The sequence below is a fragment of the Myotis yumanensis genome, unplaced genomic scaffold (genome assembly GCF_028538775.1).
Source record: "Myotis yumanensis isolate MYYU_CA2020_CCGP unplaced genomic scaffold, mMyoYum1.0.hap1 SCAF_1, whole genome shotgun sequence".
Taxonomy (NCBI): domain Eukaryota; kingdom Metazoa; phylum Chordata; class Mammalia; order Chiroptera; family Vespertilionidae; genus Myotis; species Myotis yumanensis.
In genome coordinates, this window is record NW_027223752.1 from 77,312,153 (window position 1) to 77,333,007 (window position 20,855).

General features: G+C 36.2%; 1 protein-coding gene across 2 annotated transcripts in view; it reads left to right on the forward strand.

The window, feature by feature from the left end:
• Nucleotides 1-20,855, forward strand: part of AQR (aquarius intron-binding spliceosomal factor) — a 91,231-nt gene that overhangs the window by 14,558 nt on the left and 55,818 nt on the right. For both annotated transcript variants that reach the window (XM_070425416.1, XM_070425426.1), the window contains 11 exons: nucleotides 519-639; nucleotides 1,641-1,781; nucleotides 3,470-3,538; nucleotides 4,844-4,944; nucleotides 7,383-7,459; nucleotides 9,465-9,529; nucleotides 10,621-10,737; nucleotides 12,256-12,369; nucleotides 14,399-14,502; nucleotides 16,236-16,338; nucleotides 19,506-19,626. In XM_070425416.1, the coding sequence (XP_070281517.1) occupies nucleotides 519-639; nucleotides 1,641-1,781; nucleotides 3,470-3,538; nucleotides 4,844-4,944; nucleotides 7,383-7,459; nucleotides 9,465-9,529; nucleotides 10,621-10,737; nucleotides 12,256-12,369; nucleotides 14,399-14,502; nucleotides 16,236-16,338; nucleotides 19,506-19,626 (1,133 nt within the window). The remainder of the gene's footprint in view (nucleotides 1-518; nucleotides 640-1,640; nucleotides 1,782-3,469; nucleotides 3,539-4,843; nucleotides 4,945-7,382; nucleotides 7,460-9,464; nucleotides 9,530-10,620; nucleotides 10,738-12,255; nucleotides 12,370-14,398; nucleotides 14,503-16,235; nucleotides 16,339-19,505; nucleotides 19,627-20,855) is intronic.

The following is a 20,855-nucleotide window of genomic DNA, read 5'->3' on the forward strand; positions in this document are numbered from 1 at the left end:
TGAGGGGAAAATGCCAGTTATCTTGAAAACTGACTTATGTTGAATACCTCGTAAATTAAATATTACAAAGACTCTTGATTGTTAAGTATCTTTCTTAGGAAGTCACTTGGTTCTGATAGGAGTCAATGTTAATTCTCAATTACATTTCTCTCTGAAACTGCCCATCATATCATTTTGTTTTAAAACTGACGTCAGATATTTTTATTTATTACTCTACAAAGAGACTTAGGTAAAGGCAGACCTTATCTTCTCATGGTGATAATTACATGTCAGTAATCTTTGATGTCTTCCTATTTGAAATATAAGACTCTCACTCTCCAAAGCTGCATTTGCTATACATAAGTTTGTAGTAAGTAGCAGTGACCTAGATTACAAGTAAATTTGTGAATGTTTCTCAAATTACAAATAGAAATTCAGAATATTCTCAGAAAGTTGTAAATAATATGCTTTTTAGGTGAATGACATATTACAAATGTCAGTAACTAAAGAAATATCCTATGCCTTTTCACTCTTCACAGCCAGTACCTTGAAAATTACCTTTGGATGAATTATTCTCCGGAAGTGTCCAGCAAGGCCTATTTAATGTCCATCTGTTGTATGGTGAATGAGAAGTTCAGAGAAAATGTCCCTGCATGGGAGGTAACAGATTTAAGTTACTTCATACTGTGTTCACTTAAAGCCATTGCAAAGTAGCAGAACTTTTTACCTGTACTAAATAATATTTTCAGAACAGAATTTTACCCAGTAATAAACTAAATGTTGAGAGAAAGAATAGATATATTAAAAAATAATACTAGATTTCATTTGGTTTCAATACTTCCTTCAAACTAATTTACTATTAATTAAAATTTTTTTTAAAAAAACATTATTTACATGTTAAGAGTAAAGAGGGAATATAAAAAAGGAGAGGGTGTCTTTGAGATTAATTAAAGTGGGAGCACTATAATTTTTGCTGAAGATGCTGTTTCTTTTCTTTAAATCAGAAGATTTAAACCACTTCAGATCCTTACTGAAACAATAAAGCCTATGTAGTTACAGGCATAATCCACAGAAGAAAAGATAAAGAAATTAAAGCCATTATTGTATTAGCCAAAGATTTCTGCAACTCTCAATAGTCCAGAAACCTATACTTTTTGACTTGCTACCTACCACCTTTATATATAAAACCCTAAGCACGGTCGACTCTTTGGTCGCTATGATGTGCACTGACCACCAGGGAGCAGACAGACGCTCAACGCAGGAGCTGCCCCCTGGTGATCAGTGTGCTCCCACAGCGGGAGCGCCGCTCAGCTGACCAATGGGTGCCAGACGCTGGGTTCAGCGGCAGCAGGCGCAGGGGGCTGGGATGAGCCGGAGTGGCGCAGCACCCTGTCGGGCTTGGGCTCCTCTCTGGCCACCTGCAGCTTCGTGCACTACTACATCTCTCAAAACTGGCAGTCCGACATCCTCCAAGCGGTCCCAGATTGTGAGGGCACGAATCCATGCACTGGGCCTCTAGTTAATTATAAGTAAGCAAATAATCTTTTGGTAATTATTTGTGTTTTTAAGTAGACTCCTAAAAAGTCTACCAATGCTTGTTTAAGGAAGAAAAAGAGGTGAGCAAGCTATTTCAAAATGAATTTTTATTTTTCTCTTCTCAGACTTTCAAGAAGAAGCCAGACCACTTCCCATTCTTTTTCAAGTGCATCTTGAAAGCAGCATTGGCTGAAACTGATGGTGAATTTTCACTCCATGAACAGACAGTCTTATTGCTTTTTCTTGATCACTGCTTCAATAGTTTGGTAATTTGACTTTACTTTTCGGGGAACTTTCAAGTTTTTTTGTTCTTTTAAGTTGACTGTAGATGATCTTATCTCTGTAGCAACTCTTCATTCACAGCAGTGGGCAATGAGGATAATGCTAACAGCTTAATGATTTCAGCCACTTTTTAACCATTTTATAAGATGTTTGCTTTTTCATAGATTTGGACTTGCTCTCTCTTCTTTCTATTAGACTCTAAGAAAAATGATAATGAGAACTGAAATTCTCCAAGGTAGAGCAGCAGAGAGTCTGGTTAATAGGACTTTTGAGTGATGAGATCTGTGCTATAGCTACAGACAGAAGCACCTTCGTTACTCTCAGTCATACTTCACCGCAGGCTGGCAGGTCAGCAGGAGGCTCGTTTTGAGTTGACTGAGTAGGGGCACTTGTGGATGATCTTTGAAAATCTCTTGGGTTGTATATGATACATTTCTAACCCTTCTTAAGATTATCTTGTAAAAAATTAAATATTTACAATAATAAATATTTTATTTGTGCTTCCCTCCTGTGGTTATCTGAATGTATATGCCTATTTATTTAAAGATAAGTGCTTCTGAATTGATGTGCACTTAGACCCCTGCAGGAGAATGCATGGGGTTGTTTCCTGTCCTGGAGACTGAATGTTGATAGAGGGATGGTCATTACCTGTTACCATGTACTATCTCACATGGATCTTGTAAAGGCATAACAAATAGATTTATAATGCCCCCTTTTAATGTCATTTTCACATCTTTAACATTTATTAAACCGAACAAAGCAAATATAAATAGATGTGATTCCTTATCAAAAACTGAACAGAAATGAGATTTAATTAGTATTAGTTTGGTGCTAAGTTTAATTAACTTAAAGCCAGCTTATTGAAATGTTCTATATTTTTCAATGTATGGTCAGTTCTCATGATCTGAGGTAGTTATGTTCTTTAAAGTTTCTGTGAACACCGAATTAGCTAAACCTGAGCCATTGCTCCTCAGGGGAAATATAGGGTTAGGTTCAGCAAGCCTCTCTGGTCACATTTTCATCAACCAGTCACTACATAACCTTGTTTTATATGTTTCTGTTTAACCACACCTTATGTAATATATATTGTTGACTCATTAACATTGAATTCATTGCAAATGGCTCATGACTTACATCTGAACAAATCTGATATAACTCACTTTCTCTGTAAGGCACGTCACAGCCTTCTTGAGCCTAGGAACACTAGACAACACTTCAACCATGTGGTTGGGGGCCATTTTAAATAGCAAAACACACTAAAAAGGCACAAAAATGTAAAGAAGTAGCACTAAATAGACCAGGAAAAGGACACTTGTTTATAGAAGAGCTGAAACGAGAAGGCAGAGCTAGAAACATGCATGTTGGATAACTCACATCTTCACTGCTCTGTGTTGTTTGTGAATGACTGAAAGCGTCAGGATGTTGCATTTGGGGTTACAAATACATTTTTGCAAGTAGATGAATTCACAAATACAGATTGTGCAAATAATGAGGATTAACTGTATCTTTTAAAACAAAGTATTGAACTTTTTAATATTACAGTGTCATTAATTTAAAAATATTGGTCGCATTTCCCCCCCCCAGAATTTAAAAAGACGTATGTTGCATATGTGAAGACTTAGGTTAAAATGCTCATGCGTTTATAAACTTGTTTAATTTATGCTTTAAACAGGAAGTAGACTTGATACGAAGTCAAGTACAGCAGCTTATCTCCCTCCCAATGTGGATGGGCTTACAGCCTGTAAGTATCTAAATTCGAAATTTAGTTGTATATATGTTATAAGTGCAGCATGTGGTTTTAGACTATGTAGCTTTAATATGAGTATAAAATGGTAGCTAAAAATCCCTTTTCCTGCTTTAAAAAAAATGTATCTAATTTACCATACATTAATTTTATCATAGATTTAGTTTTTCAGTTTTAAAGTTCTTATGTATAAACCAATGTATATTTTACCTAATTTTAGTACTATAAGGTGATATAAGATAATACCTATTGAGCTCATATAGAAGGGCCTTAATTTAGCAAAATACAGTTATTCTTTTTCTTTTTTAGTATTTTTATCAACTTCAGAAAGTAAGGGAGAGGGAGAGAGGGATAGAAACATCAGTGTTGTGAGAGACATCAATCGGCTGCCTCCTGCACATCCCACACAGGATCGAACCCAAAACCTGGGCATGTGCCCTTACCGGGAATCAAACCGTGACCTAAGCTCAACTACTGAGCCACACCAGCCAGGCTATGGTTATCTTAATGTATGTCTTTGGATGAGACTCAATACAGAATTGAATTTTTATTTTCTTTAATTGGAATATATACATACAGCTATAGGAGAAGGTCTAGATCATGTTTAATATCAATGACTTCTTTTTTTTTTTAAATCAGATCCTTATTAGAAATATATACTGGTATCAAAGTCAAATTAACAGACCTTAGGGAGTAAAGTTAAAACTCAAATTTCAGTGTAATACTTTATTCAGGATTCCATTTCCTGCATGGGTGTTTTTGCAGACACTCGGATATGCAAGCTCATTCTAGGTACCAGTTAATGGGGATGAAAACAGACACATATAAATAATTAATAGTAAGTGAAAAACTGCTAAATGCCATAGGAAAAAATATGGTGATGTGGACATTACCTTTTTACTTATAATATCTGTTTACTTATAATATCTGTTTTATGTCTATTGCTGCAGACTCATTTTTCAAACTTTTTTAATCATCTTGCTCGTAAATGTTAATGCTCCTATTTTTCGAACTGAAATTAATTTTAGAAATAAGGGAATTTAAATGATTATTGAGCTTAAAATCTTGACTAGAAAAAGCATTTTCTTTTGTCTTAGTTTTTTCTATTAACAAGTATTAGAAATGAACAGTTTTTAAAAATATACTTATTCGTTTCTTACTTTTCAGGTTTTGTCATATTGCTTTCAGGTTTTATCCCATTGCTCTGTTATATTCATACATTAGAAAACTAATAGTTGATCTAATCTTTATTCTTGAGAATTTTGAGGTTACTGGTGATTTAATATCTCATAATTCTTTCAGGCACGCTTGGAATTAGAATTAAAAAAGACACCTAAGCTAAGAAAATTCTGGAACTTGATTAAAAAGAACGATGAAAAGATGGATCCAGAAGCGAGAGAACAGTATGTTTCCAAAGCTTCATTCTTGTTGGTTTATTATGCTGGGTTGTGGGCCTTAGATGATGTTGACTGGTTTGCTATTTCCTTACATATTAGTGAACCAGATAAATGATTAAGAAGTGTTTTTACCACATTTTCCTTCTTTCCCTTCTCTCTACCTGAGGGATAAGCACAGTAAAACCTTGATATAACGGACTAATTTGGGCGAAGGGGTGTCTGTTAAAGCTGAAAGTCCATTATATAATAAATTAGGTTTTCCGAATGCATATGTGAAAAAATTAACAAATTAGTTTACCTGTTTTTACTTATTTAGACATATTTGTATAATTAAAATTCAGTATGTATGGAAAGCTTAATTTCACAGAAAATTTTTCTATATGTATTACTGTAATTTTAAATTTATACTGAATAGGTCTGGTAAATGTGTGCACTCAGCCGTCGCTGCGAGAAACAAATGCACACGGCTGCGGCGTGGCTTTGTGCAAATGGGAACATGTGCTGGCACGCATTACAGCTGCTGCAGAAAGTCATGCACTTAACAACAGAACCAATTACCAAGCACAATGTAGTGTGATCACGTGCTAATCATTTGCTGAACATTGTTTGCAAGTGGTGACTCTTGGATTTAAATATGTAGGCTATAGTTGTAAATATATAATATTTATTTATGTTGGCAAAATTACTACAGTGTTTTTTCCAACATATGCCCTATTCATTAAAATTTGTTAAAAAGAACTGAATCAATAACAAAAAAAATAACCTGTTAATTTAATTATAAGCAAATCTTGGTTAAAGGCAATTTCAAATTAACAGGGTGTTAAATTTCACATATGACATACTGACTGGAAATGTTGTCTGTTAAATCCAAAGTCCGTTAAATTGAGGTCTGCAAAATTGAGGGTTTACTGTACACCAGTGGTCTTCTCCCTGCCTCTTGTCCATAGTCTGTCTGTCATGGATGGTTTGCAGTTTTCTCCACAGTCTTCAGGCTGTCAATCCAAGTTTTCTTTCTTTTTCTTACTGCCTCACTCTTAGCATTGGCATAGGACAGTGATGGCGAACATTTTGAGCTCGGCGTGTCAGCATTTTGAAAAACCCTAACTTAACTCTGGTGCCGTGTCACATATAGACATTTTTTTGATATTTGCAACCATAGTAAAACAAAGACTTATATTTTTGATATTTATTTTATATATTTAAATGTCATTTAACAAAGAAAAATCAACCAAAAAAATGAGTTCGCGTGTCACCTCTGACATGCGTGTCATAGGTTCGCCATCACTGGCATAGGAGATAGAGCAGAGAACATAATGGAAAGTAATTCCTGCCCTTGTGGAGCTTACGGTCTAGTTGGGGAAGACAGCCATAATCAGATGAATTACTGATATATAGTATATGAGATGGTGATACATGCTAAGGAGAAAAACAAATCAAGTATAAGGATTAAAGAAGCAGGTGAGGGTTATGGGTTATTTTAATAGTAATTATTATCCATTGCATAAAAGTCTGGTAGCAAGTATTCATCGACAAGAGTTCTATTAGTAGGACACAGAGAAAGGATCCGCATACTCTGAAGAGTTTATTTCTCTATCTCTCTGAGGCTAACTGGTCTAATTGTGCTCTTGCCTTGTTTACTACATGACTGTCCTAGCAGTAATCCTTTTTCTTTCTCCACCTTTAATTGCTTTTTTTCATTCCTTTTGGACTAATTACATGATGTCTTCGCATCATTTTTGTACTTTTTTTAAAAACCCTCTCTTTCTATTACCTCAATATGATTTACCCTTAAATCTCTCTGGCCCTGACTTCCACATTTTCCTATCTTTGTATAACTCTTTGCTGTATACTTCTGTTTGGATGGATTACCATGAACTCCAATTTGGCTTAAGCAAACAACACTAATTGCTTTTTCTTCCCAAACTTACCTTTCTGCCCTGTTCCTTTGAATTCTTTCAGCCATTTGGCATGGAACCCTCTAATTCTACTAGCTATTTAAATTAGTAAGGAGTAGAAATTGTTTTTTAAACTTACATTTAATTTTTAGACATTGTAATACTCTACTATATTTAATACTTTTAAGCATTTTAAAGTATAAAATTGCTCATCTTATTTTAACTACATACCTTAAGTAGATTTTTTATGTTAAGGACAGACTATAATTAAATTTTGGAAACTCTATTCTTGTCCTGACCTTTGAGTCACAAGTGAAAGCTTTTACCTGAAGAAGAAAAAGGTGCTTTTTTAGTTGCTTATTAGGCCAGGGATGAGGCTCTTCATGTAGTGCTGTCTTTACATACAGAGAGGAAGCTTTGTGTTCAGTTTATGGTCCTAATTTCAGAGAGATGGAACATTTGAACAGTGTAAGAAAGACTTGTTCAATATCTTTTACTTTTGAAATAATTGCTTTTCAAAATGATGGGTTGTTCTGAATGTGATTTTAGAGCCTATCAAGAAAGAAGATTTCTTTCACAGCTCATCCAGAAGTTTGTCTCCGTGCTGAAGTCAGTCCCACTTTCCGGTAACTGTCTTCTTTTACTCGGTTTATTTGTGAAGTTATTTAGATGTCCATATAGGATTTACTAATCTTTATTCTAAAAACGGCTCTTAGAGTGATTTTATTTTATTCTTTTGTTAATCCTCACCCGAGGATATTTTTCCACTGATTTTTCTAATGAGAGTGGAAGGGATAGGAAGAGAGAGCGAGAGAGAGAGACAGAGAGAGAGAGAGAGCATCAGTTGGTTGCCTCCCCGTGAGCTCTGACCCCATGAGGACTAGGGATCAAGCTTGCAACTGAGGTACATGCCCTTGACTGGAATTGAACCCAGGACCCTTCAGTCTGTAGGCCGACACTCTATTAAGCCAAACTGGGTAAGGTAGAATGATTTTAAATGAAAATGATGAAGTGTATGTCCTCCCCTTTTCAAGTATATTACCAGTCAGTATTGTGATTGCTATGAAAAAATCACATATATTAAAGGCATCAGCATGGTTATTGAAATGTTCATTTATTTAGCAATTTTTTTTTAGCTTGCTTACAAGACCCTGGTCCTGAACAAGGAGCTAGGACAAAGTGGTAAACAAGATAGTCACAGACCCTATCCACATGGTATTTACAGTATGGTGCTGAACAGTGTTTTCAAGTGACATCAAACACTGTTTGGGGAGAAAGAGAATTTTCTTTGAGGTATGAGGTACAAGACAAAATAGGAAGGATTTCCCTCCATTGTGGCCTCCACTTACTGATGAAACATGTAAGTATATACTATGTAGAGTATACACTTTAAAATATATAATGATCATTGTCCTGGCCGGATGACTCAGCTGATTGGAGCGTCATCCCATACGCCAAAAGGTTGCAGGTTCAATTCCTGGTCACATGTTGCCTATGTTGCAGGTTTGATCCCCGGCCAGGGTGCATACAAGAAGCAGCTGTGGCAGGAGCCTCCCCCGCCTTTGCGGCAGCACTAAGGATATCTGACTGCCTGGCTTAGGCCCACTCCCTGCAGGGAGCAAGCTGTCAGTCAGACATCCCCTGAGGGCTCCCAGACTGCGAGAGGGCGCAGGCCGGGCTGAGGGACTCGGCCCCCCCGCCACCCCCCATTACATGAATTTCGTGCACCGGGCCTCTATTAAATTTAATAAATGGATTAGTATAAGCATTTGTAGGGTACCTTCTACAGGTCTAGTGCTGTGTTAGTTACTGCTGGGAGTCCTTAGACTGAGCAGCAGTAGAGACCCTGAAATTATCTCCTTTTTAATTGAAACAATCTTGCCAGGATGGTTTTAGCTAGTAAAATGGTAAACCATTTTCTGGCATTCGGAAAAACCTTGTACTCTGAAAATATGCATGTCATAAGACTAGCTATTTACAACAAAAATGTGTTTTTTACAGTAGTGCATTATGCTCGTGGATAGTATAAAATAAAAGTGATTTAAAAACATTTTATCGCTCTGTGTCATTGACATGTTAATGTCAAAAGAAATACATGTACAGTGGAAAAAAGTCATAAAAATTATCCCTTTAATTGGTTTGGTGTGTATCTTTCCCACCCATTTTCTATGTATTCTATAGTATATTTGTATGCATACATATGCACATATATGCATGTGTTTATGCACATGAAAGGAGTTCTAGAAAATTAGCATGTGAAGACAACAAGGAAAGTGGGGTGAGAACTTATATAAAACTGCCTTTCTAGTTTTTATATCTCAGGTTTTTTCAAAATCTAATCATTCACAAATTTTTAAAAATTAACACTTTAAAATATTTTTGCAAATCTTATTTTTATAATGTGTTTCTGATCCAAGCTAGGTTTTTTGTTTTCTTATATTTGTAGAGCTAAACATAAGGGTAGGGCCTGCCTTCTTTTGAAATCTATGTGAGGTCCTTACTCTGGTCATAGTCCAATCCTGATGAATAAGAGACAAGTGGCCTTGTTTAAATCACTGCCAATTTTAGGATTTAGTAACACAGGATAACCTAAGTAAGAAAATTCTAACATGCTTTCTTCATTATATCTAGAACCTGTCACTATGGACAAAGTTCATTACTGTGAAAGATTCATTGAACTTATGATTGATCTAGAGGTAAGAAGTGTGCAGTGACTTTTCTATCGTGTAATAATCATTAAGGCGGCTAAGATTATGCATATGACACTATATATGAAATATTTTTTATCACCTCAAACTGGCCTTAGTTTAATGTGCCTATTTCAGAGTGTCTCAGAGAAGAAAGTCAAAGCAGTTGACCCTTGAAGTGATCGGATGGCTGCTGTTTGTAGAAAAAACATTATTTAGTATAATTGTTAAATATGAGCTCAGCAATGGCAGTTTATTTTCTGTCACATTTTAATACCTCTTCACAGAGTTCTCAATAGTGGCTGAAATCATGGGTTTGTGGCCATCTCTTTAATAATCTTACTTCTAAAAATTTGCCTAATATTGTTGATGAAGAACGATACTGCTGCTATTGCCAATTTTTCTCATTAAGATTCTTAGAAAAGAAAATTTCATACTATTAGGTAAAGGATTTTGATGAAAAACTCAGATACAGAATTGGTGTCCTTCAGATTGAATTTATTTCCTGTCCATTTTTAGTGAAGTGGATTGAAAGAAAATCCTTTCTGTCTGCTCCTTATCTGGAAAGGTGGGGTGGTTTCTTGGCATGAGGATCAGAGTATCAGAGTCATTCATGAGATCTTCATTCCCTTTCTAGCTCTGCCTGTAACTAGTTTATAACCTCTGGGGACCTCATTAACTTCACCATAAAATGGGGGTGTTTGATTAGATTAGTGGTTTTCACACTGGCAGTTCCGCAGCATTGCCTTGCTGACTGTCAGAGAGGGTGTGGGAGGTGCGAACCATAAAAGAAGTCTCCACTCAGGGTTCCTCACTCCCTGTTTTCTCAAAGCAGCTTCATTTTTAAACCTATACACAGTACATATTGGGATTTCATATAGGATTTTATATGAAAAAAAAACAAACTCAAAAATCTGTATTTTTTGAGAAATATTAACACTGAGTTTATTTACAACATGGACCTTGCTTTGTGCATGGCGTCTTTGGGCGACTGCAGGGGACTTTGGATGTGATCAACACTTTCAAGTTAAATATCAATAGTTTCACCTTCAGCTACAGAAAACCTGCAGACTTACTGCCATGGTGTTTATTTTTTCTAGGCCCTACTCCCCACAAGGCGCTGGTTTAATACCATCCTGGACGACTCCCACCTTTTGGTTCACTGCTACCTTTCCAACCTTGTTCATAGGGAAGAGGATGGCCATCTTTTTTCCCAGGTGAGCATTGATGTATCTGAACATACGTACTGTTCTTATTTCTGAATTGACCTTTTTCTGCCATGAAACTGGGAGTACCAGAGCATCACACAAAGTAATTTTGCTTTATATTGAATTGAATAATGAAGATTTCTTATTAGTCATTTTTTAAGTAAAATAAAGTCCTAATGTACAAAATGAATGCATTCCTGTATAGGTGACCTCTAGTACTGACATATTATAACTTTTTGCTAATCACATGTGCTTTTATTATTATTTTACTAAATTATGTGTGATGTGGTCCCACATAACCACTGTGGAATATAACAGATGATGAGCACTAACTTCAAGTAAACTATGCCCTATCACTATGGCCCTCCTTCTATGAGATGATGCTGCCAGGCAGTTGAGAGCGTGGATGTGTATACGCTTTGTTTGTTAACTTGGATGAGAAGATGAAAGTGTTAGCATTTTGCATTTCCTGTAATGTCATCCAGAAGAAAAGTCTTCTAACAAATTTCTAATACTTGTCTTTTGATGAGGTCATAGTTAGAGATACAATTTTTATGTGTTTACATATTATAAGACTTCTTTTATATTATGTCTGTGAGCATTCCTTTTTCTTTCTCATTTTCTTATTAAATCCCAGTGATTTGATTCATATATTAAAATCCTATCCGCTGTGCCATAGATTAGAATTAAGAATAATAAAGATTTGGGGCAAAGGCAGCCTAATGAGCTGTGCTGATGCTGCTGCTGCAGGGGAAGCAGGCCTCGCTTAGCAGCAGGAATTGAGCCAAAGCACAGCCTGATGGCCATGGAGACTGAGGAGAGGAGTAGATAGGTTAGCCTTCCCCACCTTGCTGTTTTCCCTCATGAATGAGATTCTCCTATCATGAATTCCAAAACCCTCATTCAGAAAATTCTCAGTGGCCAAAGTAGAAGACCTCAGGAGTTTCCTCTAGTGGTATAGTTCTATAAATTTGCAGTCATGTAGATTGATTTCCCCCCCATTGAAATGATTGGCTTTGATTAGATCCACGATCGGCAAACTGCAGCTCGCGAGCCACATGCGGCTCTTTGGCCCCTTGAGTGTGGCTCTTCCTAAGCCTTAGGAGTATCCTAATTAAGTTAATAACAATGTACCTACCTATATAGTTTAAGTTTAAAAAATTTGGCTCTCAAAAGAAATTTTAGTCATTGAACTGTTGATATTTGGCTCCGTTGACTGATGAGTTTGCCGACCACTGGATTAGATCATCAATGTCTCTTATTATTGGGGTTGGAGCCTAAGTTCTTCTCTGTGTAAGTAAACCATGTATATGAAATAGACTTAATTTATTCACGTACGTACCTATTCTCACATAAATAAAACACGCTTGGGTATGTTCTGAAATGTTTGTTGTACTGTTTACATTATAAAATTTTTCAGCACCTCTGAGAAGGTAAATGGACTTATTAGTTTTAATAAACAGTGTCTGTTGATGCTTTCTTGCTCTTATGTTCACACAGTTTGTTAATTTAAATATATCCTTTCAGCTTTTGGACATGCTTAAGTTCTATACTGGTTTCGAGATTAATGACCAGACTGGAAATGCTCTGACAGAGAACGAGATGACTACCATTCACTATGATAGAATCACTTCTCTACAGGTAATTGAAATGCATGATAGCCTTTGCTTCTGCTGCATAATGTCAGGCCATGAGTAATTTGTGATTTTCATAGTACAAATAGAATAGGTATTAATTTAATACTGTTTTCATTTTGAACTTTGAGTTCATGAAAAAAAATGTCTTGCTTTCATAGACCTCATCCTGATACTCAGAAATAATAGTTACTGGGCCAATTTAGTGCATTTAAATATCAGTTATATTTTATGAAAAGAGATATTTCAACATATGACAAAGTAGTATGAACATTTTGTATATATTTTTTTAACTTTAAATTTTTTTATTTTTAATTTTTAAGCCTTACACAAGGACATGTTTTTACTGATTGGATAGAGGGGGAGAGAGAGAGAGATTCATTGGTTGCCTCCCACAGTTGCCCCTACCAGGAATTGAACCCACAACCCGGGTATGTGCCCTGACGGGGAATGAACCCCACCACCTTTTGGTGTACAGGATGACGCTCTAACCAACTGGGCAACACTGGCCAAAGCAACATTTTGTACATTTTAAAGATAAACACAGGTAATGAAATTTACCAGTATAACTCAGATGTAAAAAAAAAAAAAAAAAAGAATACCTTTGTGTTCTACTAATGCTCTCTTGCTCTTTAGCTCCATTTTCTCTGATGGCAGAAAGAAATTTTTAAAAAATATATTTTGATTTTTTACAGAGAGGAAGGGAGAGAGAGAGTTAGAAACATCAATGAGAGAGAAACATCGATCAGCTGCCTCCTGCACACCCCCTACTGGGGATGTGCCCGCAACCAACGTACATGCCCTTGACCGGAATCGAACCGGTGACCCTTCAGTTCGCAGGCTGATGCTCTGTCCACTGAGCCAAACCAGTTAGGGCAAAAAGAAACTTTTGTTTGTCAATTTAAAGTAATTCAGTTCTTTCTGTTCTAAAAAGTCACTTTTGGGATAAAGACTCAAACTTAAGTTCACCTGTCTCTCATGATCAATTCCACTGTTTCTCCCAGGTTCTCTGTTCTCCCTCTTCTTTCCCAGTCCGCACTGGGGTGCGTGGAAACACTAGGATAGCCTCATTGTTCGGAAGAGGAGTGATTGGCACACTGTCTCCGTTCAGACTTCCTTTCCTGCTTTTCTTGGAGCGTTATTGTTTTTGTCCTTGTGCCTCTGCCCTTGAAGTGACCCTGGCTGGTATGGCTTGTGGTCTGTGTTCCTGGCACAGGCAGGGCATGATGATTGCTCTCAAGGAGCTTGGCTGTCTCCCTGCTGACGAGGCCCAGCTTTGTTCTTGATGGTGCTAGAACTCTCCTGAGAAGTGACTCCCATTCATTTCCCAGCTTAGCTCACTCTTTAGGTTTGGATTGCAGGGTCATTTGCCATTGCCTGTTTTAATCTCATGGCAAGCTCATCCATAACCTTGGCAACCTTCTGCATGATCCACTAGGGGGTACGTGAACAATTCTGGGTCTTCTATGTACCACATGGGCATTAAGGAAGACTAGGGATGTTATCTCTTTCTCCTATCAAATCAGCATAATGCCACTATTTCTGTTTTCTTCGAGCTTACCCCATGTTGGTTGGGGTGGTACCCTGCAAGGCCCTCTGTTTCCAGGGTTCTAATGTAAAGCAGGGCACAAGCTCACTATACTTTTGGCCTCAAGCTATCTCTTCAGTGGGGATTTTCCTTAAAAATTAAAACTTCCTTTTAGTTTTGTTAGAGCCATTTCTCGATAATAGTGTTTTGTTTTTCTTCCCTCATGTCAATGAAGCTGGCTTTCCTATATATTCAGAGGACAAGTTTAGAAATAAAAAAGTGAACATTGACTCTTTGTTTTTGCATTTCTGCTAGAACTTTTCTAGTTTTCCCCCAGTGTATTGTCTGCTTCTAGCTAAATAAGGCAGAGGTCACATATGAGAAGCTTTAAAAGAGAAGTGCATAAATATATTTTTAAATGTTTTTACTATAGAGTATATAAATTGTAGATTGTATTAATATGTGGACATTAATTATTGATATTTTTTTGTTTGCTTTTCTTTTCTAGAGAGCTGCTTTTGCACATTTCCCTGAACTCTATGATTTTGCCCTCTCAAATGTGGCAGAAGTAGATACTCGGGGATCATTGGTCAAGTTATTTGGACCTCTTAGGTAAGGTAACATGAAAGGAAAAAAGAATTTTAATGTTTTCTTTTATAGTACTTTAGGTAATGTTACTTGCTGCCCTATTTATTGACAACCAGAACTAGCTAGTGCTTCTTTAGCATGTGGTATCTTTGAGTGACCTATATATATTTATCCATCCTTTTCTGTTCTTTGTAAAATTTATGTTTTTCATAACATACAGTTTCCTAGATTTTAATTTTTTTCTTAGAATATAACATAAACCTTGTATCCCATCAGTCATAAACAACATGCAACAGAAACAAAAAATGTTCATCATACACTAGTCCCCTCTTATCCACTGTTTCGCTTTTTGTGGATAAAAACAGAAACACTCAATGGAAAATTTCAGAAATAAACAAATCATCAGTTTTACATTGCGTACTGCCCTGCTTCGTCCTGCCTGGAACGTGAATCATCCCTTTGTCCAGCGATCCTTGCTGTATACCTATTAGTCACTTAGTTGCCATTTTGATAGCCAGATTAACTTTTATAGTGTTGATGTGCTTGTATTTCATTGTTATTTTAATTTATGCCCCAAAATGCAAGAGTAGTGATGTCAACAATTTGAATATGCCAAAGAGAAGCTGTAAATTACTTCCTTGGTTTAATAAGAAAGAAAGTGTATGCTAAGGTTGCTAAGGTCTTTGAACCTTGAAATTGTGAATCTTGAAACTAAAGAAGGAAAAAGAAATTCATGCTAGTTTTGCTGTCTCACTACAGACTAAAAATTATGGCCACAGTGCATGATAAATGCTTAGCGAAGATGGAAAAAGCCTTAAGTTTGTGGGTAGGGGACACAAACAGAAAACGTTTACCAATTGCTGTGCCAGAAAGCATTGAGCCTATATGAAGACGTCAGCCAGGGATCCCCTGAAATGAGTGACACCAGGGCATTTACTGCAAGGAAGGGATGGCCATACAGATTCAGGAATAGGCTTGGACTGATATAAAAATTCCTGGAGAGGCTGCATTTGCCGATGAAGCTGCTGCCATGTTTCTGGTAGAGTTGAAGAAGTTGATTAAGGACAAAGGTGTGTGTATGTATGTATGTATATACTAGAGGCCCAATGCACGAAATTCGTGCAAAGGGCTCGGCCCTCGCAGCCCTGGCTTCATCCAGGTTGTCCGGATGGTTCAAATTTTTTATTTTTGCCATTATTCAAGTCTGAATAGCCATCATTTGTCAGTTCTTTCAAATAAACATCGTATACAAAATGTGGACCTCCCATTCTATCACAGAATTTTTAAAAAAACAGATACTCAGGGGTCCAAGTTTATAACTGCTTCATCAGGGACATTCTTAAAACTGGGGTTTTGTGGTTTTGTTAAAACTGCGTGTGGCATGCAGTATGCTATAACTACTTATAGTACCAGTTGGTGCCACTGCCTTGATCTGTGCCAGCAGCTTTGACTGCCATTGCTTTGCACTGTCACTGTATATGTAAAGACGGTGAAAAAATATTGTATTAGTATGAATATAAAAAAAGTGTAGTCATTGCAGACTTCCTGAAAGGACCTTCTCAGGGACCACAGCACGTTTTCAGAAAACACTTTGAGAACTCTGTATTAGGGGCTTTCATTGCTGATATTTTATATTTGCTACTCATGTTACAGGACTATATTTTCTAGGTAAAACTTTTTAAACGATCTATAAAATTACATATTTCAGAAGTGAAGTAAGTTATAATATTCTGATTTGAATCTTCTCTATTCTGCAGTTCAAATACACTCCACCAGGTGGCATCATACCTCTGCTTGTTACCAACTCTTCCTAAAACTGAAGACACAACTTTTGATAAAGAATTTCTTCTAGAATTGCTGGTAAATACATGTTAATATTCTTCAAACTTTGCACGTGGTTTCCCCTACCTGTTTGAATGACTCTTAAAAATGTAGATTGGTACATATTTTTTTTCGGACTAAAGATTACATATATAATTGTTATCATTTGGTTTTATCTGATTTCTTTTCTCATCTCTTGCATTTTTTCAAGTTTTTTACCTCTTAAAACTGCTTTATGGAATGGATTTGTTCCATGCAAACATGTATGAGCAACTCCTATATCAGGCACAGGAATCATGCACTGGGGATCCATAGGTAGCTGACACCATTCCTGCCTGTAAGGGGTCACAGTTACACACTCTTATTTAATATACCATATATAGGACCTTGAATATGAAGCCCTACCTTTATCACTAGAAAATTCAGGAATGTTTAGAAATAAAGTTATCACTAACTTAGTGGTTTAAGAATTCTGAGGATTTCTTAATCATTTTCGGAAGTGAGGGCTTTAACTCTTAAACTAATTATTTTTTTTAATAAACTTTAATTTGTTCATGCAGTTTTAGGTTCATAGAAAAATTGAGGGCAAGGGACAGACCTTATTTTTAATTTCCGTAAAATATTTCATAAAATGGATGAGTATGTAACCATACTTCCACTATGAAAATTTAAGTTGTTTGCAATGTTTACTATTACAAATAATGATGCAATCCTGATCATGCCTCTTTATGCCCATATATGGACATTTAGGAGAGGTACCAAGAAGTGAAGTTATTTGACTGAATAGTGCTGCTTTTTTAAAAGATAAAAGATGCAGCCATATTATCCTCCAAAAGTCATATGTTCCCACCAACAGTGTATTAAAGTATGTCGAAACCGGTTTGGCTCAGTGGATAGAGCGTCAGCCTGCAGACTGAAAGGTCCCAGGTTCGATTCCGGTCAAGGGCATATATCTGGGTTGCGGGCACATCCCCAGTAGGAGATGTGCAGGAGGCAGCTGATAGATGTTTCTCTCTCACCGATGTTTCTAACTCTCTATCTCTCTTCCTTCCTCTCTGTAAAAAATCAATAAAATCTATTTTTAAAAAATTAAAAAAGATAAAATATGTCTCTTTAGGCTCTTATCAATATTGAGTATTACAAGTCATCCCAATTTTTGCCAGTCTCACGGGGAAAAAAAATAATAGCTTGTCTTAATTTTTTTGTTTCCTAACTGCCAAAAGGTTGAGGTTATGGCTTTTTTTTTTCATTTGTTTTAGATTTTATTTTTATACTTATACAAACATGCACTGTGATGTATATATACATTTTTTACACACATGGAACCATAATGGGCACATGGTTTTATGACTTATATTCCAAGCTAATTCTTTTAATATAGGGTACAAAATATAGTTCCTTACTATAGAAAGAAAGATGATATATGCTAGTTTTTGGGGTAGTAACAGGAAACTTTGTAGCAGGTGTTTTTAAGCCTGGTGACAGGTGTGTAAGTGCCATTTGGAGAGAAATCCTTGGGAAGGGTTTTAACTTAAATTCATGTATGGGAAATACTCTTTTTTAAAATTTAAAAAAAATTTCATTATATTATTTTTTTATACCCATCAAAAATACTTTTTATTGATATATTACTTGCATGAAATGTGTGTCCTGGGTCACCATCTTTGCTTTCTTTTTTATAAATCGCTTTTCATTGTCTCTGACTACAAGTGCTTTCTAAAAATTCCTTGTTGTGTTTCCTGACAATTTAAAATCTTCTCCTGTAAGTTAGGTTTGGAAACGAGGATTTTTCCAGGAATCTTTGTATTGGAAAATAGTTCTGAGTATAGAGTTGATTCTATGCCTTTTAGGGTTTTATAGCTAAGATTTCACCCTTAAAATTTAAATAGTTATTCCAAAAGAAAACAATTTTTAAAATTTATAGTGCTCTAGCATTATCTTTCATTTATCCTTCTACTGAAGGATTTCCTTAGGCTTTGGATTCTTCTTACTAGTATATCCAAATTATGATTAAAAAGTTGAAATATGCATATTATTTGAATGATATCACACTGTCATCTTTCCTAAAATAATACTATTTCTACTGAAGAGAATGTGACACATTTTCAAACATACCATCTTAGCATATGTTAATTAGGCAACAAACTTAATTCAGTATTTGAGATAAATCACAATGGAAGGGTACATAGAGTTCATCAAGTCCACCTCTCTCATGTTATAAATTAGACTGAGACCAGCTTATTACTAAACTTTCCCAGATTGTTCAGCAAGTCAGCATAAGAATGAAAACTATTGCCTAGGACAGTAGTTAGCAAACACATTAGTCAACAGAGCCAAATATCAAGAGTGCAATGATTGAAATTTCTTTTGAGAGCCAAATTTTTTAAACTTAAAAAATATAGGTAGGTACATTGTTATTAACTTAATTAAGGTACTCCTAAGCTGGCCTTTGCTAAAAACGTCCTCAATCTGATTGAGGTACGTTCGCTGAGGTCGACCCCTTCCAACTCTCCCATCCACACTCCTCTTATATACTCATCTATCTCAGTGGTCGGCAAACTGCGGCTCTTTGGCCCCTTGAGTGCGGCTCTTCCACAAAATACCACATGCGGGCGTGCACATACAGTGCGATTGAAACTTCGTGGCCCATGCACAGAAGTCGGTATTTTGTGGAAGAGCCACCCTCAAGGGGCCAAAGAGCCGCATGTGGCTCGCGAGCCGCAGTTTGCCAACCACTGGCCTAGGATTTGGGGCTTCCATTTTTTTTCTTACATAAACCAGTGCTGAGTGCTATGGTTTCTAAAGTCTTGGCATGTGGCAGGCACTTTGAAACTATTTTATAGTAGTCCATTCATTTTCATAAGAAACCTGAGAGGTGACTGACATTTTATCTTTTTCAATGAAAAGGAAACTAAGATCAGGGAGGTTGAGGTACCTTGCCTGGCTTTTACATAGCTCATAAGTAGAGGTACTGGGAGTTGAACTCATATCTGTCTGATTCCAAAGACCATCACAATTGGTACTTCCTGCATATTTGACTTCTTAGGGGAGGAGGTGATTGAAAAGGGGAATGAAATATCTTGTTAAGTGCTACAGTAACTGCAAGACATGAAACTTCTCACTCCATGCTTTAGGTGAATTTTTCCACAAATTATTTTGATTAAAAAAAGATGCTTCTAACTTTCTGCTTGAACCTGTTCTTTTAGGTATCTCGTCATGAACGTCGAATTTCTCAGATTCAGCAGTTGAACCAGATGCCTTTGTATCCAACTGAGAAAATCATATGGGATGAAAATATTGTCCCAACTGAGTACTATTCAGGGGAAGGTATGATAAAGAATTACAGAATCCAGATGTAGCATGAAACTTAGTTTAGAATTCATATGTAAATTAAAATACCCCTACGTACTATTACATTAGGATAATTTTATGGTACCCTCAAGGTCAACTTTAGAAACTAGAAACTATTTAGTATTTTGAATACTTTGCTTTAAGGATTTAAATTTTAACCATATTCGTGTGTGTGTGTGTGTGTGTGTGTGTGTGTGTGAGATCCTGTGAAATATGACCATAAAGCAATAAAATTGTGTTGTAAGGAGAATCAAGAATACAGGAGGTATAGCTTTTCATTATGTCACCAAATATTTGGTAGTGCTTTTTTAGAGGCTCTTTTGAATTCCTTAGAGAGCCAGGTAATGCCCACCATAAAAGCACATTGTCCTTTGTTAATAATTAACCTTAGTTTTGATTCAAAATGGTACCACCTGGTTTGTTCACTTATCTATTTTAACAGATCATTTCTAAATGCTTTTGCTCATCTAAGGATGAGGATTCACCACAATTGAGTATATGCCAAAGTGCATTCTCACACATTTTGAAAGCATATTTCAAAAATTTGAGGAAATCTTCTGAACAACAGAATTAGAAGAAATGTAGCTAATTTAAAGACATGGCCAGTGTAGCTATTGGTACATTTATTTAAAAGAAAAACTTATTTCAAAATCATATCCTGAGATATGACTCAGATAAGCCCAGTGTGCTAAAACTGCTAGATTTCAGAATAGGCAATCTTTTTATCTCTGAATGTCTGACAGTGATTAATGCATTATTTCCTCATTTTTCTTATTTGTTCATACTAAAAGCATTAGTGACCATATATGTAGGACATCTAACTCATTGACTAGTCGTTCCCTAAAGGGCAAATAACACTTAAGAATATTTTGTCTTTTTAATTAAAAGTTTATGTGTCCTTAAAAATGTAAACAGTCTTATAGCTAGCTTTTGGTACTAGTCAAAGATGCTAGTTTGAGTTTAAGACATATTTTGATTAGTAAAGTATTACTTTTCTTCCATTCCCATGGTTAATGAATTTAAATAGAAAGGAATACTTTTCAGAATTTAAGTTTTTATACATTTCATAGACTGAGATTAGTTGCCAAATGGTTAGACTTCAATACAGCTGTTTTCAGAGACGTGGCTACGTCTTGCTGTTATTCACTGACCATGGATGGGGCTGTGCTGTGGAGCCCAATGCCTGGTGCTGTGAACTAGGCAAG